General features: G+C 45.5%; 1 protein-coding gene across 1 annotated transcript; it reads left to right on the plus strand.

Moving 5' to 3' along the window:
* The first annotated feature begins 5,865 nt into the window (after window positions 1–5,865).
* On the plus strand, window positions 5,866–18,440 carry LOC132571431 (lymphocyte antigen 6 complex locus protein G6c-like). The gene is made up of 3 exons (XM_060238223.1): window positions 5,866–6,022; window positions 10,440–10,556; window positions 18,086–18,440. The coding sequence occupies exons 1-3, from the start codon at window positions 5,971–5,973 to the stop codon at window positions 18,289–18,291; spliced, it is 375 nt and encodes a 124-aa protein (XP_060094206.1). The 5' UTR covers window positions 5,866–5,970; the 3' UTR covers window positions 18,292–18,440.
* The last annotated feature ends 991 nt before the right edge of the window (window positions 18,441–19,431 follow it).

Here is a 19,431-nt window from a genome sequence, read left to right on the forward strand (position 1 = left end):
TCAGCTTCTGAATGTGATAGAGTCAACATACGATTTTACCCAGAATCTGACCAATTTTGCACTATGCTTGTTCCAGGGTGGAGAGCCCTTTTGCTACAGAGGCTTCTCTCTGTTTTTGCATAAGTTGCCCTGGAGCTGCGAGTTGGCGTGCCACCATTCCACAGCAAGCAAGATCCTCTGACAAGCAGTTTCTGCTTGCTGCAGAAAAGCAGCACGCCAACTCACAGCTCTGGGGCAACTTGTGTGAAAATGGAGAGAAGCCCCGGTAGCAAGAGGGCTCTCCACCCTGGAACAAGCATAGTGCGAAATCGGTCTCTCATTATTTGCCAATCTTTGCAATTTCTCATGCATGCCGTACTGGTTTTTTGTTTTATATTAGCAATATGACTTATCATTTCTTGTGTCCTGTTTTGTTCTGTTCTGTCTGCTTCCATTGAGGGTCTATTCTTTTTTTCTGCCTTTGATCCTATTCTTAAACCATCCTGTGCCATTTCTACCTGGAATGTCATTTAGATCCAACCACTGGGGGGAACAATACATCGAAAATGGTGCATCTAAGAAAATGCAAGGAAACAGGAAGTAGTGTGAAAATCAAGGCCCACAACTTTGATTCACACCAATGAAAAAACAAATGCAAGATGGGGATTTGAAAAATGGTGGGATTTCCAAATGAATTTACTTCCTCATTTTGTGCCCACAGCCATGTTTGGCTGCATTACGTATGCAGTTGATCACTAGTAAGGTTAAGTCCTAACCATGGCCATATGATTGAACAAGCATGCTGTAAGGCAAAGTCTGAGCTGTCTCATTGCATGTACCAGCTGCATAACTTTGCCAAATTCATTCATCCATCCAAATATTTAATACAAATATGTATATTTTCCATAGCTCATAGCAGCTTACAAATTCACACACACACACACGTACAGAATACAATAAAACTCCACACAACCCCATAGAAGCCCCTCTAGTTTAGTGTAGTGGTTCAGAGCATGGACCCAAATCTGGGAGAACCGGGTTCCCACTCCTCCACATGTAGCTGCTGGTATGACCTTGGGCTGGTTATAAGTTCTTTCAGAGCTGCTCTCTCAAGAGCAGATCTCAAGAGATCTCTCAGCCCCACCCCTCACCTAACAGGGGAAGGGGAAGGAGATTGTAAACCACTCTGAGATGCTGAGTGAAGGACGGGGTATAAATCCAATCTCTTGTTCTTCCAAAACTGCCTACAGCCTATATTGCATTAAAAGTCCAAGCAGATAGAGTAACCTTGAAGTACCTTCTCAATACCTTCAGGGGTTGTCCCCTCATCTTTTCTGGGATCCTGTTCCATAAGCTTGGCATCACAATGAAAAGAAACACAGGCTCTAGTTGATGCCAAGTGGGCTCTCCTAAGAGGGGAAACAGCCAGGAAGTGGCAGCCTAACATAGGCAACATTCTGGTCACCACCTTTTTTTTTTAAGAAAAACTAGGGACACTATTGTATGCTTCACCAATGCTTCTTCCCATGGCATTTATACACATCAACCCAGATATTAAGCTATCATTCCACTCTGTCATTTACATAACACTCAAGGCTTGGGTTCAATAGGTTGTCGTGACTTTTATTACAAGCGCATTTGACAGCCAGTTTTATTGTATTTGAAGGTGTTGCCAGATGATCGCCTGATCTGTTTGGTTCATGCCATGCCAAAGAACCTGGAAGGTTTGCCAAATTGATTTGCTTCCGAATTTTGCAAAACTGCACATGCATAAGGAAACTGATTGGCAGCCGTCAGTATCACTAAGGAACGACAGCTTTAGATGAACACTGAGGGGCAGGATTTGATTGAAACAGCATTTATTCATACCTGATAGAAAGTGCTCTAATTGCCTATTTAAATAATTGCCCACTAAGCAAAGTAGTTATGCAGCAAGGATGGTGAGGGAGTAGAATTCAATCCAGTGGCATGAAGATGCATATCTGCAAAAAGGCCACTGTGTTGTACTGCCTGGTTAGGAAGGAATACAGTAAAGCAATTTCAGACACAATGGGTGGTTACAGATGGGTGGTTTAAGCCACCCTGGGGATGTGCTGGCCACCCTGGGGATGTGCAGGCGAGTGAATCTAAAAAATGCATCCAAATGTGCACAGCTGCCTGCTGTCCCAGTCTCACATCCATCCCATCCTGGCTGGCAGAGAGCTACCTTGGAAAGGTACCACTTCCACAGTGATACCTAATTTCTGAGGTGCCTCCCCAGCTGTCTGGATGGTCAGGAAGCACCTGGGGAGTGGCAGACTGCATGAGCACTCTAGACACTTGTGCATGATGCACGCAGCCCATCCCTGTTTCAGGGGTGGGCTGTGTGCTGTTTGAATGCTTCCAGGCACTCCTTTTCCTGCCAGATCCCTTCTGGGTTGGCTTGATGCCCCCCTGAACCAGCCATCTGTAAGCAGCCAATGTCTTCCATTTAACAAATGAGTGCATCTTTTTTCTTTGCAAGTAGAAAAACATAAGAAGGGGAAGGCTATATGTTGTCAATGGCTATGTGTGCAATAAGTGCTGTCAAATCACTTCTGACTTATGGCGACCTTATAAATTAATGTCTTCCAAAATGTCCTACCATTAACACGCTTTCTTAGATCTTGCAAACTGAGGACTGTGACATCCTTTGTAGAGCCAATCCATCTCATGGTCAGCATTTCTGCTCCAGTTTTTGATCCTGCTTACCTTCAACAATAGATTTACTGATATTTATTACTGTGTATGTGTTAAATGTCATTGAGTTGCTTTCAGTTATGGTTGCCAGACCCCCTGGTGGAGGTTTGTGTCTCCTGCAACCAGGTCCAACTGTCCTACCCCCAATCAAATGATTGAATAATTGATCTGTTGTGGTCATTACTGTCTGCTCTGAGAAGAAGAAGAGGGGAAGGAGGAGAAGATTGGATTTATATCCTGCCCTTCATAGGCTTGCCAATCCCTAAGTCCCAGTGGGGTTCTTCTGCTTTTCCAGGCTCCTTCCTGCCCCCATTCAGCTGGCCGATGGGGGAAGCCCCCCCCCCACAGCTACCATGTGACTTTCCACCTCCAGAGGCTTCAGTCTCCGATTGGAAAGGCTTCCAAAGGATGGTGTTTCTGTGTTACTTTGAAGAAGTTGGCAGCAAAGTAGAGTAGAGATGCAAATCCTTCACTTCAGAGTCGCCAGAAATGGGGTTGGGGGGGAGGGAAATGTCTGCTGGGCACTTCATTATTTCCTATGTGGAGATCGATTCTCATAGGATATAATGGTGAATTGATCTGGAAGTATCGGGGGCTCTGGGGGGGCTATTTTTTGAGGTAGAGGCACCAAATTTTCAGTATAGCATCTAGTACCTCTCACCAAAATACCCCCCAAGTTTAAAAACAATTGGACCAGGGGGTCGAATTGTATGAGCCCCTATCCTTCCTGGAGAAGTGTTGGGAGGTAAAGTAAGGGCGAGTGTGCTGCAGGGCCCAGATGTGCGTGTGTAAATGTGTAATTATAATCCAGGTGTGGGGATGGCTGTGTCAGTCCAAATCACTTGTCTGAATGGAGCCATATTTCAAAGTGGCAGTTTCTCTAGGTGAACTGATCTCTGTTGCCTGGAAATCATTTATAAACCCAGGAAATCACCACCCACCACCTAGAGGTTGGCAACCATAAATATTATGTAGATAATTGATTTCATAAAAGTTGTTTTTTCCCTGGGAAGAGGAAGAAGAGTTGTTTTTTTATACCCAGCTTTTCTCTGTCCTGAGGAGATTCAAAGTGGCTTACAATCACATTTCCTTTGCTTTCCACCATGTGAGGTAGGTGGGGCTGAGAGAGCTCTCAGAGAACTGTGACTGGCCCAAGATCTCTCAGCAGGTGGCAGAGGAGGAATGGGGAATCAAACCCCATATTAAAGGCCATGTTAAGCCAAATGCCCTCAAAACGAGGTTGGGGAATTAGTTAGGTGGACACCTGGCTTAATAGGAATCTTTTTACCAATATATACCAGGCTCAACCATCCAGAGAGTAAATGCTCAATAAAGAGGACTCTAATTTAATAAAACCAATTGTAATTTATTGTGAAAAATAGTTCTTTCATACAAGATAAAAACAAAACAATCACACATTCACACAGGTCTAAGGAAATACAGATAGATTGATAGGGGAACATATATGGGTAGACAGACAGGGCGATATTTATCTCTCGCAGACTCCAAGGAAGGCTCCGATGGCGACAGTTGAGGGAATGGGGGAGGACCCGAAACTGATCAGGAATCGGGGATGGATCTACACAGCGGAAAGTGGGTTGCTGAATAGAAGCACACATGAGTGGAGTTGGGTCAGAGGTTAAATAGGCTCTCTTAGACCCTCAGGGGCTGGGAGGTCCAAGGGAGGAGAAAGGGGGAGGCTCTGTGATGACCATGAAGGCTGGACATTAGCAGAGCCAATGGTGAGTCCTTTGGTGACATCCAATTGGGTGTCAGCTTTGACCAATGAACTTCACCTTAGTCCGGTGAACCTGGAAATTTCCAAGCTGCAATATTGCCTGAGGCGGCTCCAAGGTATTAGACTGGGGTGAGAATGGGAATGGCTGGATACTTGAGGTTAAATGGGATTATCTGGGAAGGTGACAATAGGGAATCAGATATTGGCCTAGGTATCCCCAGTGTAGACAAAAGAGTTGGTAATGACAGGAGATGTCCTTCCTCTTATTCCATCATCTTCTGGGCAGGAAACATTGTTTAAGGTTTTGCTAGACAATCAGGACCAACAGTGGAGCTGTTAATCCATTCATGGGGCAGATGGGTTGCTTGCAGGCCAAGGGTGACACAGGGTGTGTACGTGATCTTCCCACTAAGAAGGAATGGAGTCCAGCCTGGCAGGGTATGCTTGGATAAGCTTATGCAAAGCTGAAGCAGATGCTGGAGATGAAATCAGGAAAGCACGATGGATCCTGGTGTTGTTAGCCTTAGGTTCATGGAGGCAGGCTGGCTTCTGGCCTGGCTTCTTCCACTGCAGCGGCCAAGACTGGGCACACAAGGAACAGAGTTCTGGCTAACACGCATCCAGAGGTGTAGAATGCAACGCTGCCACATAAGCCTTAGAAGCTGTGGGCAAAGTCCACTTCTTAGAGCAGATGTGTGAGAGTCAAATCTCCAGGCATCCTGGCAACCATCCTGGTGATCACGATGTCCATATGTATGAAAAGTAGGGGGCTTTTTCCTCACAGCCACTGCTCTATACATCTACACTATGTTGGCTTTCTGTGTGATGAAATAAAAACTGAAACTCTAAACATTCTGCATGCAAAGCAGATGCTCTGCCACTGAACCCTGGCCTCACCTTGTATCCTGTGCAAAAATCCCTCCCCTCAGCTTCCAAAATTAAGAACAGCCAGGCAGTAAAAGGAAATCATAAGTAACTCATGGAAGCTACACTTAAGGGAGGTATTTGTAGGCAACATATTTGGGACATACAAGCAATTTTCTCATTCAGTGAACAATTCACAGACAGTACAATGTCCTTAGACATACACAAGTGGCAATCAAGTTTAAAAAATTCTGTCAATTATGATTTCTCATTAAGTTCTTAAGGACGCACCAGAAATGTGTCAGCTTCACTAAATAGGGAAGGCTGGCTGTGACCCAGGGCTGCCAATTAGGATTGAAGGCTCTTGTGTGGGTGTAGATTCTCATTTCTTCCCATTGTGGAATTTGCTTTTATTAACTCTCTGGCACATTGACTCTCATGCCATCGCCTGCGTGCCTCCTCTTCATCTTTCCAAAAGCAAGGTGTGTCTCTCCTCCCCGATACTTCCATTGGCTATCCCTGGTGCTTTGATGAGGATATATGCTTCACTCTTAACAGCCTGCATCTCAAGGCTGCTTGGAAGAATCCTTGTTCCAAAGCCAGCTTGGCATCCTCTGCCTTCATAGGTGGTTTATTCTATTAGTAAGGACATCCTCTCTTGGTTGATCAAGATGAACAGGTTTCTTCTCCTGGGATTTGCTGCTTTGCTCTTCTGCACAGTTGGTAAGTACAAGAACAAAGATATATATATATAGACACACACACACACACAGATATACTTTGAGATAAGTGTATATGAACATTTTGAAGGGACTGTGTAAGAATTTGGACATGATAATTCTCTTTACCCAGTCATATTAGTCATTTGATTGTCAGAAATACTGGACTGTGAACTAGGGATTCCATCCTTTTCTTGAAGAATGGGAACAGAGTTGCCTCTTCCATGAGGGTGTAGCTACAATTCAGATCTGTGTATTTGCAGGAGGATGTATGTGCATATGTGTGAAGAATGCCTGGCTTGCAGAGAAAGGTTGCCAATAGGCCTGTCCTTTTAATATATGCTTAATGTGCGGAAATGGGCAATTCAGACTTTTCTTGGCATGGAGGTAAATAATATCACCTGGTAAATGGAATCTCATTAAGCATATATTAAAAGGGCTAGACGTTTTATTTTCAAGCCTGTTGGCAACCCTACCTGCCAGGTAGTAAAGGAGAAGGAGAGAAGTGCACAATGAATGACTTGGGTCCGGAAACAGGAATACCTGGCTCTACTAGACTTCTGCCCCCACTGGCAGACCTCCTGATGGCACTTGGGTTTCGGCCACTGTGTGACACAGAGGGCTGTACTGGACTGGCTGGAATTGTAAGAGCTGTTGGCTAATCTGCTTCGGGTGACAAAATTCCCTGACAATAAAATTCCCTGGAGATTTTACCAAGACTCTTGGCTGGTGATACTTTATGAGTGGACTCTCTGGTTGTGAAGTTGTTGTTTCTGTTCTTATATAGGGCATATGACTGGTCACATAGCTATGCTGTGAGCTTCTATCTCTTTTGTGTCCATTTAGGGCTGCAATCCTAAACACTTTGCTGACCTAGCAGGGTTCTATGAGGGAGTAAATCCTATGGAACACAATGAAATTACTTCTGAGTACATATTCTTTGGCTTATGCCATGATTGCTTGATTTTGCTTCACTGATAGAATCTTGAGAGCTGTTAAGGGGGATGGACACAAGTTTGTTAGAGTTCTCATTGAATTACAGTCTGGGGTAGGGGAAATCATTATTAAACCAGAATAAGCAGAGATAAACATGTGAAACTGGATTTTGCCAAGTCAAACCACTGGGCTGTAACTGTATAGCTGTAACTGGAAGCAGCTCCTTTCAAGCACAGGAAAGTTTCTCTCAGCCCCTGAGAGCTCAAGCTCAAGGGTCTTATTGATGCAGTGCCGGTGCGTGGGGTTCTGCCGCCTAAGGCTGAACCTTGACGCGCCCCCAACCCCCTCCCACGGCGGAAAATTTTCGCTCTTGTGCTTTGTGCCTGTGCACAGTGTGATGATGTCAACCAGAGATGACGTTATCACATCAGTCACTGAAGCGCCGTTATTTTGGGGCGCTGAGGGACGGGAGAGTTCCTCCTACCCTTCAGCACCCAGAAACAACGAGTGGCACTTTTAGGCTTCGGCATTCTCTGAGGAGAATGTCAAAGCCTGAAGGTGCCATTGTTTCTGGGTGCTGAGGGGCAGGAGAATTCCTCTGACCCACCCTTCAGCACCCGGAAACAATGAGTGGTGTTTTCAGGCTTCAGCGTTCTCATTGGAGTGCGCCAAAGCCTGAAAGTGTCCAGTCGGAGGCTCAGGTATGGTGCAAATGGGGAGGAGGTGCCTGCCCTGTGCCCCTGTTGTGAGCAGGTGCCCTAGACCAGGGGTGGCCAACAGTAGCTCTCCAAATGTTTTTTGCCCACAACTCCCATCAGCCCCAGCCTTTGGCCATGCTGGTTGGGGCTGATGGGAGTTGTAGGCAAAAAACATCTGGAGAGCTACCATTGGCCACCCCTGCCCTAGGCACTTGCCTAGATCACCTACTCCCGTGCTCCGGCCCTGTATTTATGTAAAACTATCACTAATCATCTACATCAATTCATCTACATCTTTCAGTCTTCATGTATTTGGGAAACCTGGCATCCATCACAGTCAGTGTGTTGTAATGGTTAAGGTTTCAGAACAGGACTGAGGAGATCTGTGTTCTAATCTCCTTTCAGCCATGAAGCATTCTGGGTCCTCTTGGGCGAGGCATTCTCTATCAGCCTATCCTATTTCACAGGGTTTTGTAAGGCCAAAACATGTATACCACCTTGATCTCCTTGGAGGAAGAACATGATAAAATTATATAGCTGCCACTTCCTCACACCGAGTTCCAAAAAAGAAAGTCATCATTCAAATTACTATTTAATTTTACTGCCTACAGTGTGTTCTAGGTATGGTGCACAGTCAATGGCAAAAAAGTGGGTGGGAAGGGAATATACCCAAATGAGACCTCCGGGGGCAAAACCACATTCCATTCTTGTTAGGCACTGACTTAAACAAGTCCAATATAATATTATAAAAGGTCTGTGAAACAAAATGTGTGCTTCCTTTCTTCATTGTAAAAAGGTGACGTTCACCATGGGCGGTACTTAGCCAGACTGTCACCAGGTGAGGCCTACAACACAACTTCTCTCAGCAATCAAAGCTTTATTTCTTTTCTTGTCTTCTTTCCTTTTTCTCATTCTGGAGTGACAGTGATTAGACCAGAAGAAAATACTGTATTCATAGTGACATCCTAAACTGAGTTACACCCTTCTAAATCCAGAGAATTCAATTGGCATGCAGCGGTCAATAATGAGCACAGATTATTACAGGGATACCACCACATGCTGGAATCATGCCTTTTTTAATTGGTTTTTTTGTTTTTTTTGTTTTTTTGCTTTTAATGAATCAGATTTAGTGGAAAGTAGAGTCTGATCCTGCTACAGAGTCCTGTCTTTGGAGCTGTAGTCTGTAATTAGTACAAATCTCCCCTGCAGGTTCCCACACCTTCTCTTGGCAAAATGCCTCTCATGAGAGCATCCTGGCTCAGTTCCAGCTTCCTATTCAGTCCTTAATTTGTTGATACCTGTGTGTCTCATTTGATCTTATCTTATTTTCCACCCTACATGAAATAATTATCTGTTTTCTCCCAAATATGTATGGATAGGAGGGGGGGAGGTCTAGGGGCGAGTATTGGCGGACAGTTTATAATTCATGCTAGGGATTATTCAGGCAGAGTTTGAAAATAAAATGGCCTGTATTGTAATGGAGTTAATACACCTAGGCAGCTGTATTTGAAATACTTGAAACAGTTTGGGTTTCCTTCTAGAAGGATATCCTAGCAAACAGGGAAAATAGATAACTGAACAAACAAAAGGATCCCCCTTGCTGCTGCTGCTGTGTGTGTGTTTTAAATATCAATAAAATACTGTGTGAAATTTAGAAATACAAAGATGAAACAATGCAGAAAGAATTTATTGCTTCCACTTCAAAAAAGTATCTTATGAGCAGTAGATTCGGGACAGACAAAAGGAAATAGTGCTTTACACAGAGAATGATTAAAATGTGGAATTTGCTGCCAGAGGATTTTGTGATGGACGGCCACAGGAATACATAGCTTTAAAAGGGGATTCAGTAGATTCATGGAGGGTAGCTCTACCAGTGGCTACTAGCCATGAGAACTGAGGGGAATCTCCATGTTCAGAGTGCCAGCAGGCAATATCATGGAAAGGCCTCAGCCTCTATGGCCTGTCATTGACCCTCCAGAGGAACTGATTGACCAGTGTGTGAGACAAGATGCTGGACTGGGTAGACCACTGGTTTGATTACGGTTGCCAGTCCCCTGGTCCAGGCAGGGTTTCTCCCACTTTTGTGGACTCCTCACTACACCTGGCCAGCTGGCTGGCAGGGGAATACCCCACCTAGAAATGCCCCAAAATGTGACACAATGGCATCACCTGGAAGTGATGTCATCACACCACCGATGTCACGAGGCAAAGCTCTGGCTTTTGGGCGTAACTCTATGGTAAAATTGTGCTCAAACCATAGAGTTTTGCCCCAAAACTAGAGCATCGCCATGTGATGTTGGTGGCATGATGACATCAATTCCAAATGACACAATCACACCATGCACACATTGCAAGCATAGCAGAAGCTCCCAGAAAAACCCACTGATCCTCCTGCTGGCAGAATGGTAGGACCTGGCAGCCCTAGTTTTGATCCAGCAGGGGGGTTCTTATGTTCTTGGGAATGAAATTTGCAGTTCCCAAATCCAGGGAGAAACTTAGAGTAGGGAAACTTCAGAAGCATTCCTTTATTTGATGTATCTGATAAAGTGAGGTTTGGCTCATGAAAGCAGATGCTAATAAGCATTGTTCATCGTTTAAAAGCCACAGAATTCCTCATTTCTATAACCCCTGAAATAAACAGCAACCATAAGGGAAAGAGGATGACATTTCCACAGTTTGATCCGTTTTAGATTCCTCTGCTGGATGATTGGCCTTGGCCCCTCATAGCCAAAGGTTCTTCATTAATTCTATTAAATGTCTGCTTGTCTTTCTGCTTTTCTCCTGCAGCTCAAGGACTGATATGCAAAGTCTGCAAATTCAAAGTGGGTTACCTTTGTTTCAGTTCTGATGACCCCTGTGTAGCAGAGGAGGGACAGCACTGTGAAACCACAAGAGTTTATTCAGGTAAGGGAAAGAGGTTTACTTCATGTTGGAACACACCTGAACACCTGAAGCCACCTCATACTGAATCAAACAACAGTGGCTACTCTTTTCGGCAATGGCTTTCCAGAGACTTTGACTTGAAGCTATGAATTACTTTTCTTCACAAGCTCTCCATGGGGACTTGCAGCCATATTGCTGCGGCAAATTCCATGACAACTCATACATACAAATTACAGATGGTCAAATTCTGATCAAGACAGCTATATGGGGAGAAGATGGGGGAAGGGCTTCTGAGACCCAGTGTGGTGTCGTGGTTAAGAGATGCAAACTGGTTTCACACTGTGAAATTGATGCGATTTTATCCTGTTGGGAAAAAACCCACTTGAGTTTGATCCATTTCTGGGCTATCAGACAGCCGCCCTTGAAGCAGCAGGATCCCAGCAGTGGTCCGTGGTTGCCCATTCACACTGCTAGTGCAGCTCTAGCACGGACCAGCTGTGGAAAGTTTTTTTTAAGGCCCCTGGTGTGTGCACTCGAGCAGAGAAGCACACAAGTGCACCTGGGAGAGGAGTTGGGGGGTGGGGGGGAAACCCGATAGTGGCGAAACAGCTTGGCACAATCACACAGCTCTTCTGCTTATGAGTCATGTCAGGGCATTCAGACAGCAGCCGATTATATGACCTACATCCGATTCAGGGGGATACTACCAAAAAAATCCAGGTAGCTTTTTAAAATGGATAGGTGGTGTCTGGAGATGGGGTGAGAACAGGTGCAGCTTGGAGGGCAGATGTGCTTGTGTGATCGTGCACTTTTAATCTGAATAGGAGGCAGGGCTAGGTTGGGCCAAGTCTCCTGTGTGAAACCACCTGCAGACTCTAATCTAGAGAACTGGGTTTGATTCCCCATTCCTCCACTTGCAGCTGCTGGAATGGCGTTGAATCAGCCATAGTTCTCACAGATTGTCCTGGAAAAAGCAGCTTCTGTGAGAGCTCTCTCAGCCCCACCCACCTCACAAGGTGTTTGTTGTGGGGGAGGAAGATAAAGGAAGATCAAGGAAGACAAGAGATTGTGAGCCGCTCTGAGACTCTGAGATACAGACTGGAGGGTGGGATATAAATCCAATATCTTTTTCTCCTTATGAGGTCTGCTGCGTGACCTTGGGCCTCTTACAGTTCTCTCAGAACTCTCTCAGCCCCATCTACCCCACAAGGGGCCTCTTGTGGAGAGAGGAAGGGAAGCCAATTGTAAGCTGTTTTGAGACTTCTTGAGGCAGAGAAAAGTGGGGCATAACCAACTCTTCTTCTCCCTCTCCCCATACCATTTTTGGCAGCCAAAACAGGCCAGGCTCTGAGAGGATGGGTGTTATTCACACTGTTGGAAGGCCGCAAGTGTACTGTACCCTTGAGTTTGCAGCCTTCCAACAATGTGAATAATACCCAGCCCCTGCAGCCCCCAGGTCATTAGGCTGACATAAGCGGCACATGGGAAGGGAGGTAGAAGACCTTCCTCCCCTGTGTAGGCTTCCCAACCCTCCCGCCCTGGCGGGGATCCCCAGGATTTCCACCCTCTTCCCCCGCTCCCCCAGAAAATGGAAGCGGGGGGAGGGGGGAAACGGCGCCGGGGTGCCCCCCTTTCCCCTCTCCTAAGACTTCACAAGGACAGGGGAAGGCGAAGACAGCGGTAGCCCATCCCTGATTAGAAGGGGGTATGGCAAAAGGGGGGCGGGGAGAAACCGCGCAGGAAAAGGCGCTCGCCTCACCAAGCCTCACCTCTGCGGCGCGAGGCACTCCCCAGCCCCACCTACTAAATCACCACTCTCTTTTTCGCCTCCCTCCACTGGCGCTGCCTCCTCTCAGCGACTGGAGCGCGAGGAAGGAAAGGGGGGGGGAGAGAGGAGAGCGTTCCTTTGCCGCGAGGCTCTTCTCCCTGCGAACTTTTGCGGCCGGCGGGAAGCCGGTAAAGGGGCGCGCGAGGTTCTTTCGCCTCCGTCTCCCCACGGCAACGAAGCTGGACGGTCGGCAGGAGCGGCGAGGGTGAGGGGAGCCCCCTTTCTCGTGGTGGTGGCGGGGGGGGGAGTGTCCCTTTAAATGTGATGGCCAGAACTCCCTTGGAGTTCAATTCTGCTTATCACACCCTTGCTCCTGGCTCCGCCCCCAATGTCCCCTGGCTCCACCCCCAAAGTCTCCTGGCTCCACCCCCAAAGTCCCCAGATATTTCTGGGGTTGGACTTGGCAACCCTACCCCTGTGCCACTTTCCCAGTCAGAATTGGGCCCAACTGTACAATGGTTTCCAAGCCTCCCTCCCAGCCACCAGCTGGGATGAGGGGTATGGTTGCCAGCTCCAGGTTGGGAAACTCCTGGAGATCTGGGGATGGAACCTGGGGAGAACAGGAACTTCAGTGGGATGAAATGCCATGGAGTCCACCTTGCAAAGCATCCATTTCCTTCAGGGGAATTGATCACTGTCACCTGGAGGTCATCTGTATTTCCAGATCTCCAGGTCCCACCTGGAAGCTGGCATACCTAATTTGTACTTTTTTGCACACAGGTTGCCATGGTGATTTGCAGCTCTAATATGCCTGCAAATTCCTGTGTAGAACTCATGAAAAACAGTAACATATAGTTTGAGCCTGAGGTCAAGGTCTTTCACATCACTTGTTGCTTGATCGTTTTATCTGCAGACGTCATGAATTGAACCTGCACTGTACAGTATATGTCTGTAAATCAAAACACTAATTACTGTGCAGAAATTGTATGAAAACTCAATGTGTGTATTAATAAACACTGTTAAGTGAATGAACTTGTATACTGTATTAATATAGATAAATATCTGAAAGAATTACAAGAAATAGTACTAAGAATGAAGATAGATAAAATCACAGTCAATACATAATGCAAAAACCATGTGGAGAAGTATGAAAAAGTCCCCAGTGAAGCAACTTATAATAGAAGATAATAGCTCCATTGAATATAATCCATTATGTATGCAGTGGAAAACCTTCAAGACAGACACAATTCTTGCTGTCATCAAATTGTGTGATTAACATGTGGAATTCACTGCCACAGGAGGTGGTGGCGGCCACAAGTATAGCCACCTTCAAGAAGGGTTTAGGTAAAAATATGGAGCACAGGTCCATCAGTGGCTATTAGCCACAGTGTATGTGTGTATATAAAATTTTTTGCCACTGTGTGACACAGAGTGTTGGACTTGATGGGCCGTTGGCCTGATCCAACATGGCTTCTCTTATGTTCTTATGTGTGAAGTTTGCAGTCTGTCTCTATGATGAACTGAGATGAGAACTCTCAGCTCCTCCTCAGAATGTCAGTACAATCACACAAGAGAACTTAACCTGGAGCTGTATTTTAACATACATATTTAACTGTGTCAGATGCAACCCAAACTAGAAAAAAATAATAACGGAGGCTGTATACAATTGGGCAGCTTAGCGTGCACCAGAGGCACCTGAAACTGTGCCACCCCAAAATGGGCTGGTAGAATCCCATCCAGATACTCTCACCCAAGTCACCCATATCTTGTGCGTGGTGTGCTTTGGCATGGTCAGACAGTCGTTGCGCACCATTCCCATTGCTCGGTTTGTGTGTTTGCTTTTCCCTAACATTTTTGGTGAGCGAGTACTCATGCACACGTGTGCTCATGTGCTCAGGCAGGTATTTTGTCTTTTTTTTAAAAAACAGAAGTGTCCTGGGGTGGTCTGGTGGGTTAACATTGCCAATCCACCTTACTTGCATGTTCCTGCGTTCAGATGCTTGGAAAGGCGGGAGGAGTGCAGTGGAAAACTTACTACCACTTTCAAGGTGGCTGCTTTTTGAGCCACCTCAGAGACACCAGAGGATGGGTTGAGTGAGGGAACAGAATGGGAGGCAGATGTGCATGTCTGACCTTGATTTTTTAAATCCATATGGGGGCTGTGGCTATTTCGGTTTAAACTGGCCATCTGTAAGCAGCCAGAGAATGAATCCACATGGGAATTACCCAAGATAACACTGAAGACTGAATTATTGCTGTTCCTTAACCAGATGAGAAGACAATGCTTCATACTCACTCAGGATGGAAAAACACCTTTGATATAGCCAATCCTTCTGCAGTTTACAGTAAGCCCTGTACTAAGAGCCCTGTAAACTCCAAGAAGGTTGTCTACATCAGGGGTGTGTGGCCTAATATGCAAAGGAGTTCCTGCTACAAAAAAAGCCCTGCTCATACTCATAAGCCCTGATCATACCCATAATCTTCATGCAATTTGATGACAGCAAGATTTGTGTCTGCCTTAAAAGGTTTCCCACTGCATACATAATAGACTACATTCAGTGGAGCTATTATCTATTAGCAGGGCTTTTTTTTTTTTTTTTTTTTTTTTTTGGGGGGGGGAGCAGGAACGCACAGGAACGCAGTTCCGGCTGGCTTGGTGTCAAGGGGTGTGGCCTAATATGCAAATAAATTTCTGCTGGGCTTTTTCTACAAAAAACCCCTATGTGAAACAGTGGTGACATCAAGGGGTGTGGTGTAATATGCAAATAAGTTCCTGCTGGGCTTTTTCTACCAAAAAAGCCCTGTCTATTATTATAAGCTACTTCACTGGGGACTTTTTCATGCTTCTCCACATGGTCTTTGTATTATATATTGACTATGATTTGTATCTATCTTCATTCTGAGTACTATTCCTTGGAATTCTTTAAGATATTTATCTATGTTAATGCAGTATACAATTTCATTTACTTAATAGTGTTTATGAATTGAACCTGGGCATGCTAAGCAGATGCACCATTACTGCACATTGGCCCTTTTGTTTTAATCAATGACAGCTGTTGGCTGCAAAAAAGGTTGTCTTCTGTGTGCCCACAGCTATGCTCTCTGTTTCCACAGCTTTTAGTTCCACTTTCCCTATAGTTTGACATTGTTTTGATGTGCCTTCCCTTCCCCTCCCCTTCATACCAGTGGCTGCATCAGAATGACATCAGCCCACAGTTAAATTAGAGGTTGTTGGCAAAACCTCAACACCAAACTTTCTTTGTTTATTTGTGCATTGCAACTCTGAATTTGGTAAACCTGAACAATAAAACAGTTTTATTCAAGGTATGAGCTTTCTTGTGCACACAGAAGCTCACACCGTAAGAACATAAGAGAATCCATATTGGATCAGGCCAATGGCCTATCCAGTCCAACACTCTGTACACAGTGGACAAAAAACCCAGATGCCATCAGGAGGTCCATCAGTGGGGCCAGGACACTAGAAGTCCTCACACTGTTGCCCCTCCCAAGCACCAAGAATATAGAGCATCATTTGCCCCAGACAGAGAGTTCCAACAATACGCTGTGGCTAATAGCCACTGATGGACCTCTGCTCCATATGTTTATCCAATCCTCTCTTGAAGGAGAGGATTGCTTGTAGCTGCCACCACCTTCTGTGGCAGTGAATTCCATGTGTTAATCAGCCTTTGGGTGAGGAAGTACTTCCTTTTATCCATTCTAACCCGACTGCTCAGCAATTTCATTGAGTGCCCACAAGTTCTTGTATTGTGAGAAAGGGAGAAAAGTAGTTCTTTCTCTACCTTCTCTGTCCCGTGCATAATCTTGTAAACCTCTATCATGTCACCCCTGTTGATGTTTCTCCAAGCTAAAGAGCCCCAAGCATTTTAACCTTTCTTCATAGGAAAAGTGTTCCAACCCTTTAATAATTCTAGTTGCCCTTTTCTGCACTTTTTCCAATGCTGTAATATCTTTTTTGAGGTCTGGTGATCAGAATTGTACACAGTACTCCAAATGATGCCACATCATCAATTTATACAGGGGCATTATGCTACTGGCTGATTTGTTTTCAGTTCCCTTCCTAATAATTCCCACCATAGCGTTGGCCTTTTTTATTGCAGTCGCACACTGTCTTGACATTTCCACCATGACCCCAAGATCTCTTTCTTGGTCAGTCTCCTCCAGTTCACATCCCATCAACTTGTATTTATCGTTAGAATAAAACTTTGTTGATCTTAAAGGTGCCACTCGACTGTAACTATTCTGTTGCTTCAGACCAACATGGCTACCCACCTGGATCTAGTCTCTAGGGTTTCCAGCCTCCCGCTTAAGTCTCTCCCCTTTCCAAACCCAGCCTTTTCCAAGTCTCCAAAATTTCAGAGTTAGCAACCCTGACAGTTCCTCTCAGAAAGTGAATAGAAGGATTCTGTCATTGTCTCAGGAGAATGTTCCACATATGGAGCATGCAGAAAGATACACACTGGAACAAATTAAAATGCTATCCACAAAGTCAGATCACAGTCCCATCTAGTTCAATACTGTCTATTCCAGCTTGAGTTTCTCAAGCAGAGGTTGTTGTGTTTTTGCACTGTTTGATGCCTGAAGTCTGAGGAGATAAGGTGGGTGATAAAAATGATTTCTATAAATAAACCAGGCAGTCCATTCACTAGATATTTTTCTAATGAATTGATTTAAAATATTTATATCCCACTTCCTTCCCAGTCACTGGGGCTAGTTTCACACTGACACAATTTTATCCTGTTCAGAAAAAATCTGCTAAAATTTGAACCATGTCTGGGCTATCAGACAGCTGCTGCTGAAGTGGCAGGATTCCGGCAGCAGTCCGTGGTTGCCCATTCACACTGCTAGCCCGGCTCAATCAGGGACCCCCTGCGGAAAGGGTTGTCTCTTTAAAAAGGCCCCCATGTGTGCGCTCATTTGGAGAAGTGGAGAAGCACACCTCGGAGAGGGGTTTGGGGGAAACACGCCCCCCCCCCCCCCGATCTTGCTGGAAAAGGCTTGGCAATCACATAGCTCTTCCGCTTATGAGTCGCCCCCGGGCATTCAGACAGCAGCCAATTATGCGACCTACATCCGATTCAGAGGGATGCTATTGGGAAAATCCAGGTAGCTTTTTAATGCAGATAGGAGGTGTCTAGAGAGGGGTGAGTACGGGTGCAGCTTGGAGGGCAGATGTGCTTGTGTGATCATGTACTTTTAATCAGAATGGGAGGTGGGACTAGGTCAGGGCAAATCTCCTGTGTGAAACCACCTTGGGACTTCCAGAAGCTTGAGATACCACTGAGATACCACTCTCTGTCCGGTGCAGTGATGCTCTGTATTCTTGGTGCTTGGTGGGGGGGGGCACAGTGGGAGGGCTTCTAGTATCCTGGCTCTACTGATGGACCTCTTGATGACACCTGTTGTTGTTTTTTTGCCACTGTGTGACACAGAGTGTTGGACTGGATGGGCCATTGGCCTGATCCAATATGTCTTCTCTTACGTTCTTATGTTCTTATGATACTGTTTCATGGACTATTTCCAACCTACATATGTCTAATATACTGAATGCAACCTCAAGTGCAATCTTCCTCATGTGAATCAGGAACTAGTTTGCACCATTAGTTACTAGTTGGGAAGTGGACAGTTATCCAGTATAGGAGGATCAAGTAATACACATTCATCTGTGAGAACCGAGTGAAGCAGTTCTCCCATCCTCCCCTAGCATGGAGAAGGGCTTAACATTGATTCACAACTTTTCTTTTCTCTTGCTCTCTTTTTCTAGGTAAATTAATGCTCTTCACAAGGCATGGCTGCAACAAACACAAGGAGCTGTGCAACTTGACTGAGCAGAGGGATAACGTCTTTGACATGAGCTACAACCGCACTTGTTGCAACTATGACCTGTGCAATGGAGGAATCGTCAGCGGTCCCAGCTTACCGCTCTTGGCTGGACTCAGCTTGGCTCTTGGTAGCTGGCTGGCACGCTAGCAATGAAGACTGATAGTGAAGCTCATCATTCCCACCCAGCTGATGACCCTTGGACTGTCTTTCTTCCCAGAAGAGACAAGATTCTCTCACCTCCTTCCCTTCCAAAGGGGCCTCATCGCAATGGTAGCACTTTTTCAGACCAGCACAACTTTTGCCTTCCATGTCAAATGTAGCCCATCAGCCACGCGCGAGGGCCCAACAGGATGAATCGCCTTTTACTTTTGAATTATTAAAAAAACAAATGGGGCAAGTTTTTTTTTAGGGGGCAATTATGTATGATTTTCAAAATAAAATACATTGAAAACAAAGCCTGACTTTTCTATGCCAGTTTGGTGTAGTGGTTAAGTACATGGGCTCTTATCTGGGAGAACTGGGTTTGATTCCCCACTTCTGCACTTGTACCTGCTGGAATGGCCTTGGGTTAGCCATAGCTATCGCAGAAAGGGCAGCTGCTGTGAGAGCCCTCTCAGCCCCACCCACTTCACAGTGTGTCTGTTGTGGGGGGAGAAGATAAAGGAGATTGTAAGCCGTTCTGAGTCTCTGATTCAGAGAGAAGGGTGGGGTATAAATCATTCTTCTTCTTTTTCTTCTATGTACAGCAAAACTAGCCTCCAGGTGGGGCTTGGCGATCTCTCACTCTTACAACTGATCTCCAGCTGGCAAAAGATCAGTTCACCTGGAGAAAATGGCCCCTTTGGAAGGTGGACTCTATGGCATTATGCCCCACTAACGTCCCTTCCCCTCCTCAAACCCCACCCTCTTTAGACTCCATCCCTAAAATAGCCAGGTATTTCTTAACTCACAGTTGACAACACTCGTTTCTCCATGTCCAGATTACAAAGAAATATTGGTTTCATACTACTGTACTCTACAATCCTCAGCTATTGGCACTTAGGGTGGAGAGAGAACTTATTCAAAGGAACTTATTTGAGCCAAACAGGCTCAATGCTCCCTTCCTTCCTTGTGGCATAGGCATCAAGTTCAAAGGGAGCCTCAGATAGAGGTACTTTGGGGACATTTAATAATTTTTTCAACTTTGTAATGAGTTGTCTTTTTATTTTTGTCATGGCTAGGAGCCTTGAAAGCTGGAAGTGTTCCAGGTATCTCTTAGGCTTCTGAGGGCCAGATGATACAATACAG

This window comes from Heteronotia binoei, chromosome 5, assembly GCF_032191835.1.
Source record: "Heteronotia binoei isolate CCM8104 ecotype False Entrance Well chromosome 5, APGP_CSIRO_Hbin_v1, whole genome shotgun sequence".
In the NCBI taxonomy this organism is placed as follows: domain Eukaryota; kingdom Metazoa; phylum Chordata; class Lepidosauria; order Squamata; family Gekkonidae; genus Heteronotia; species Heteronotia binoei.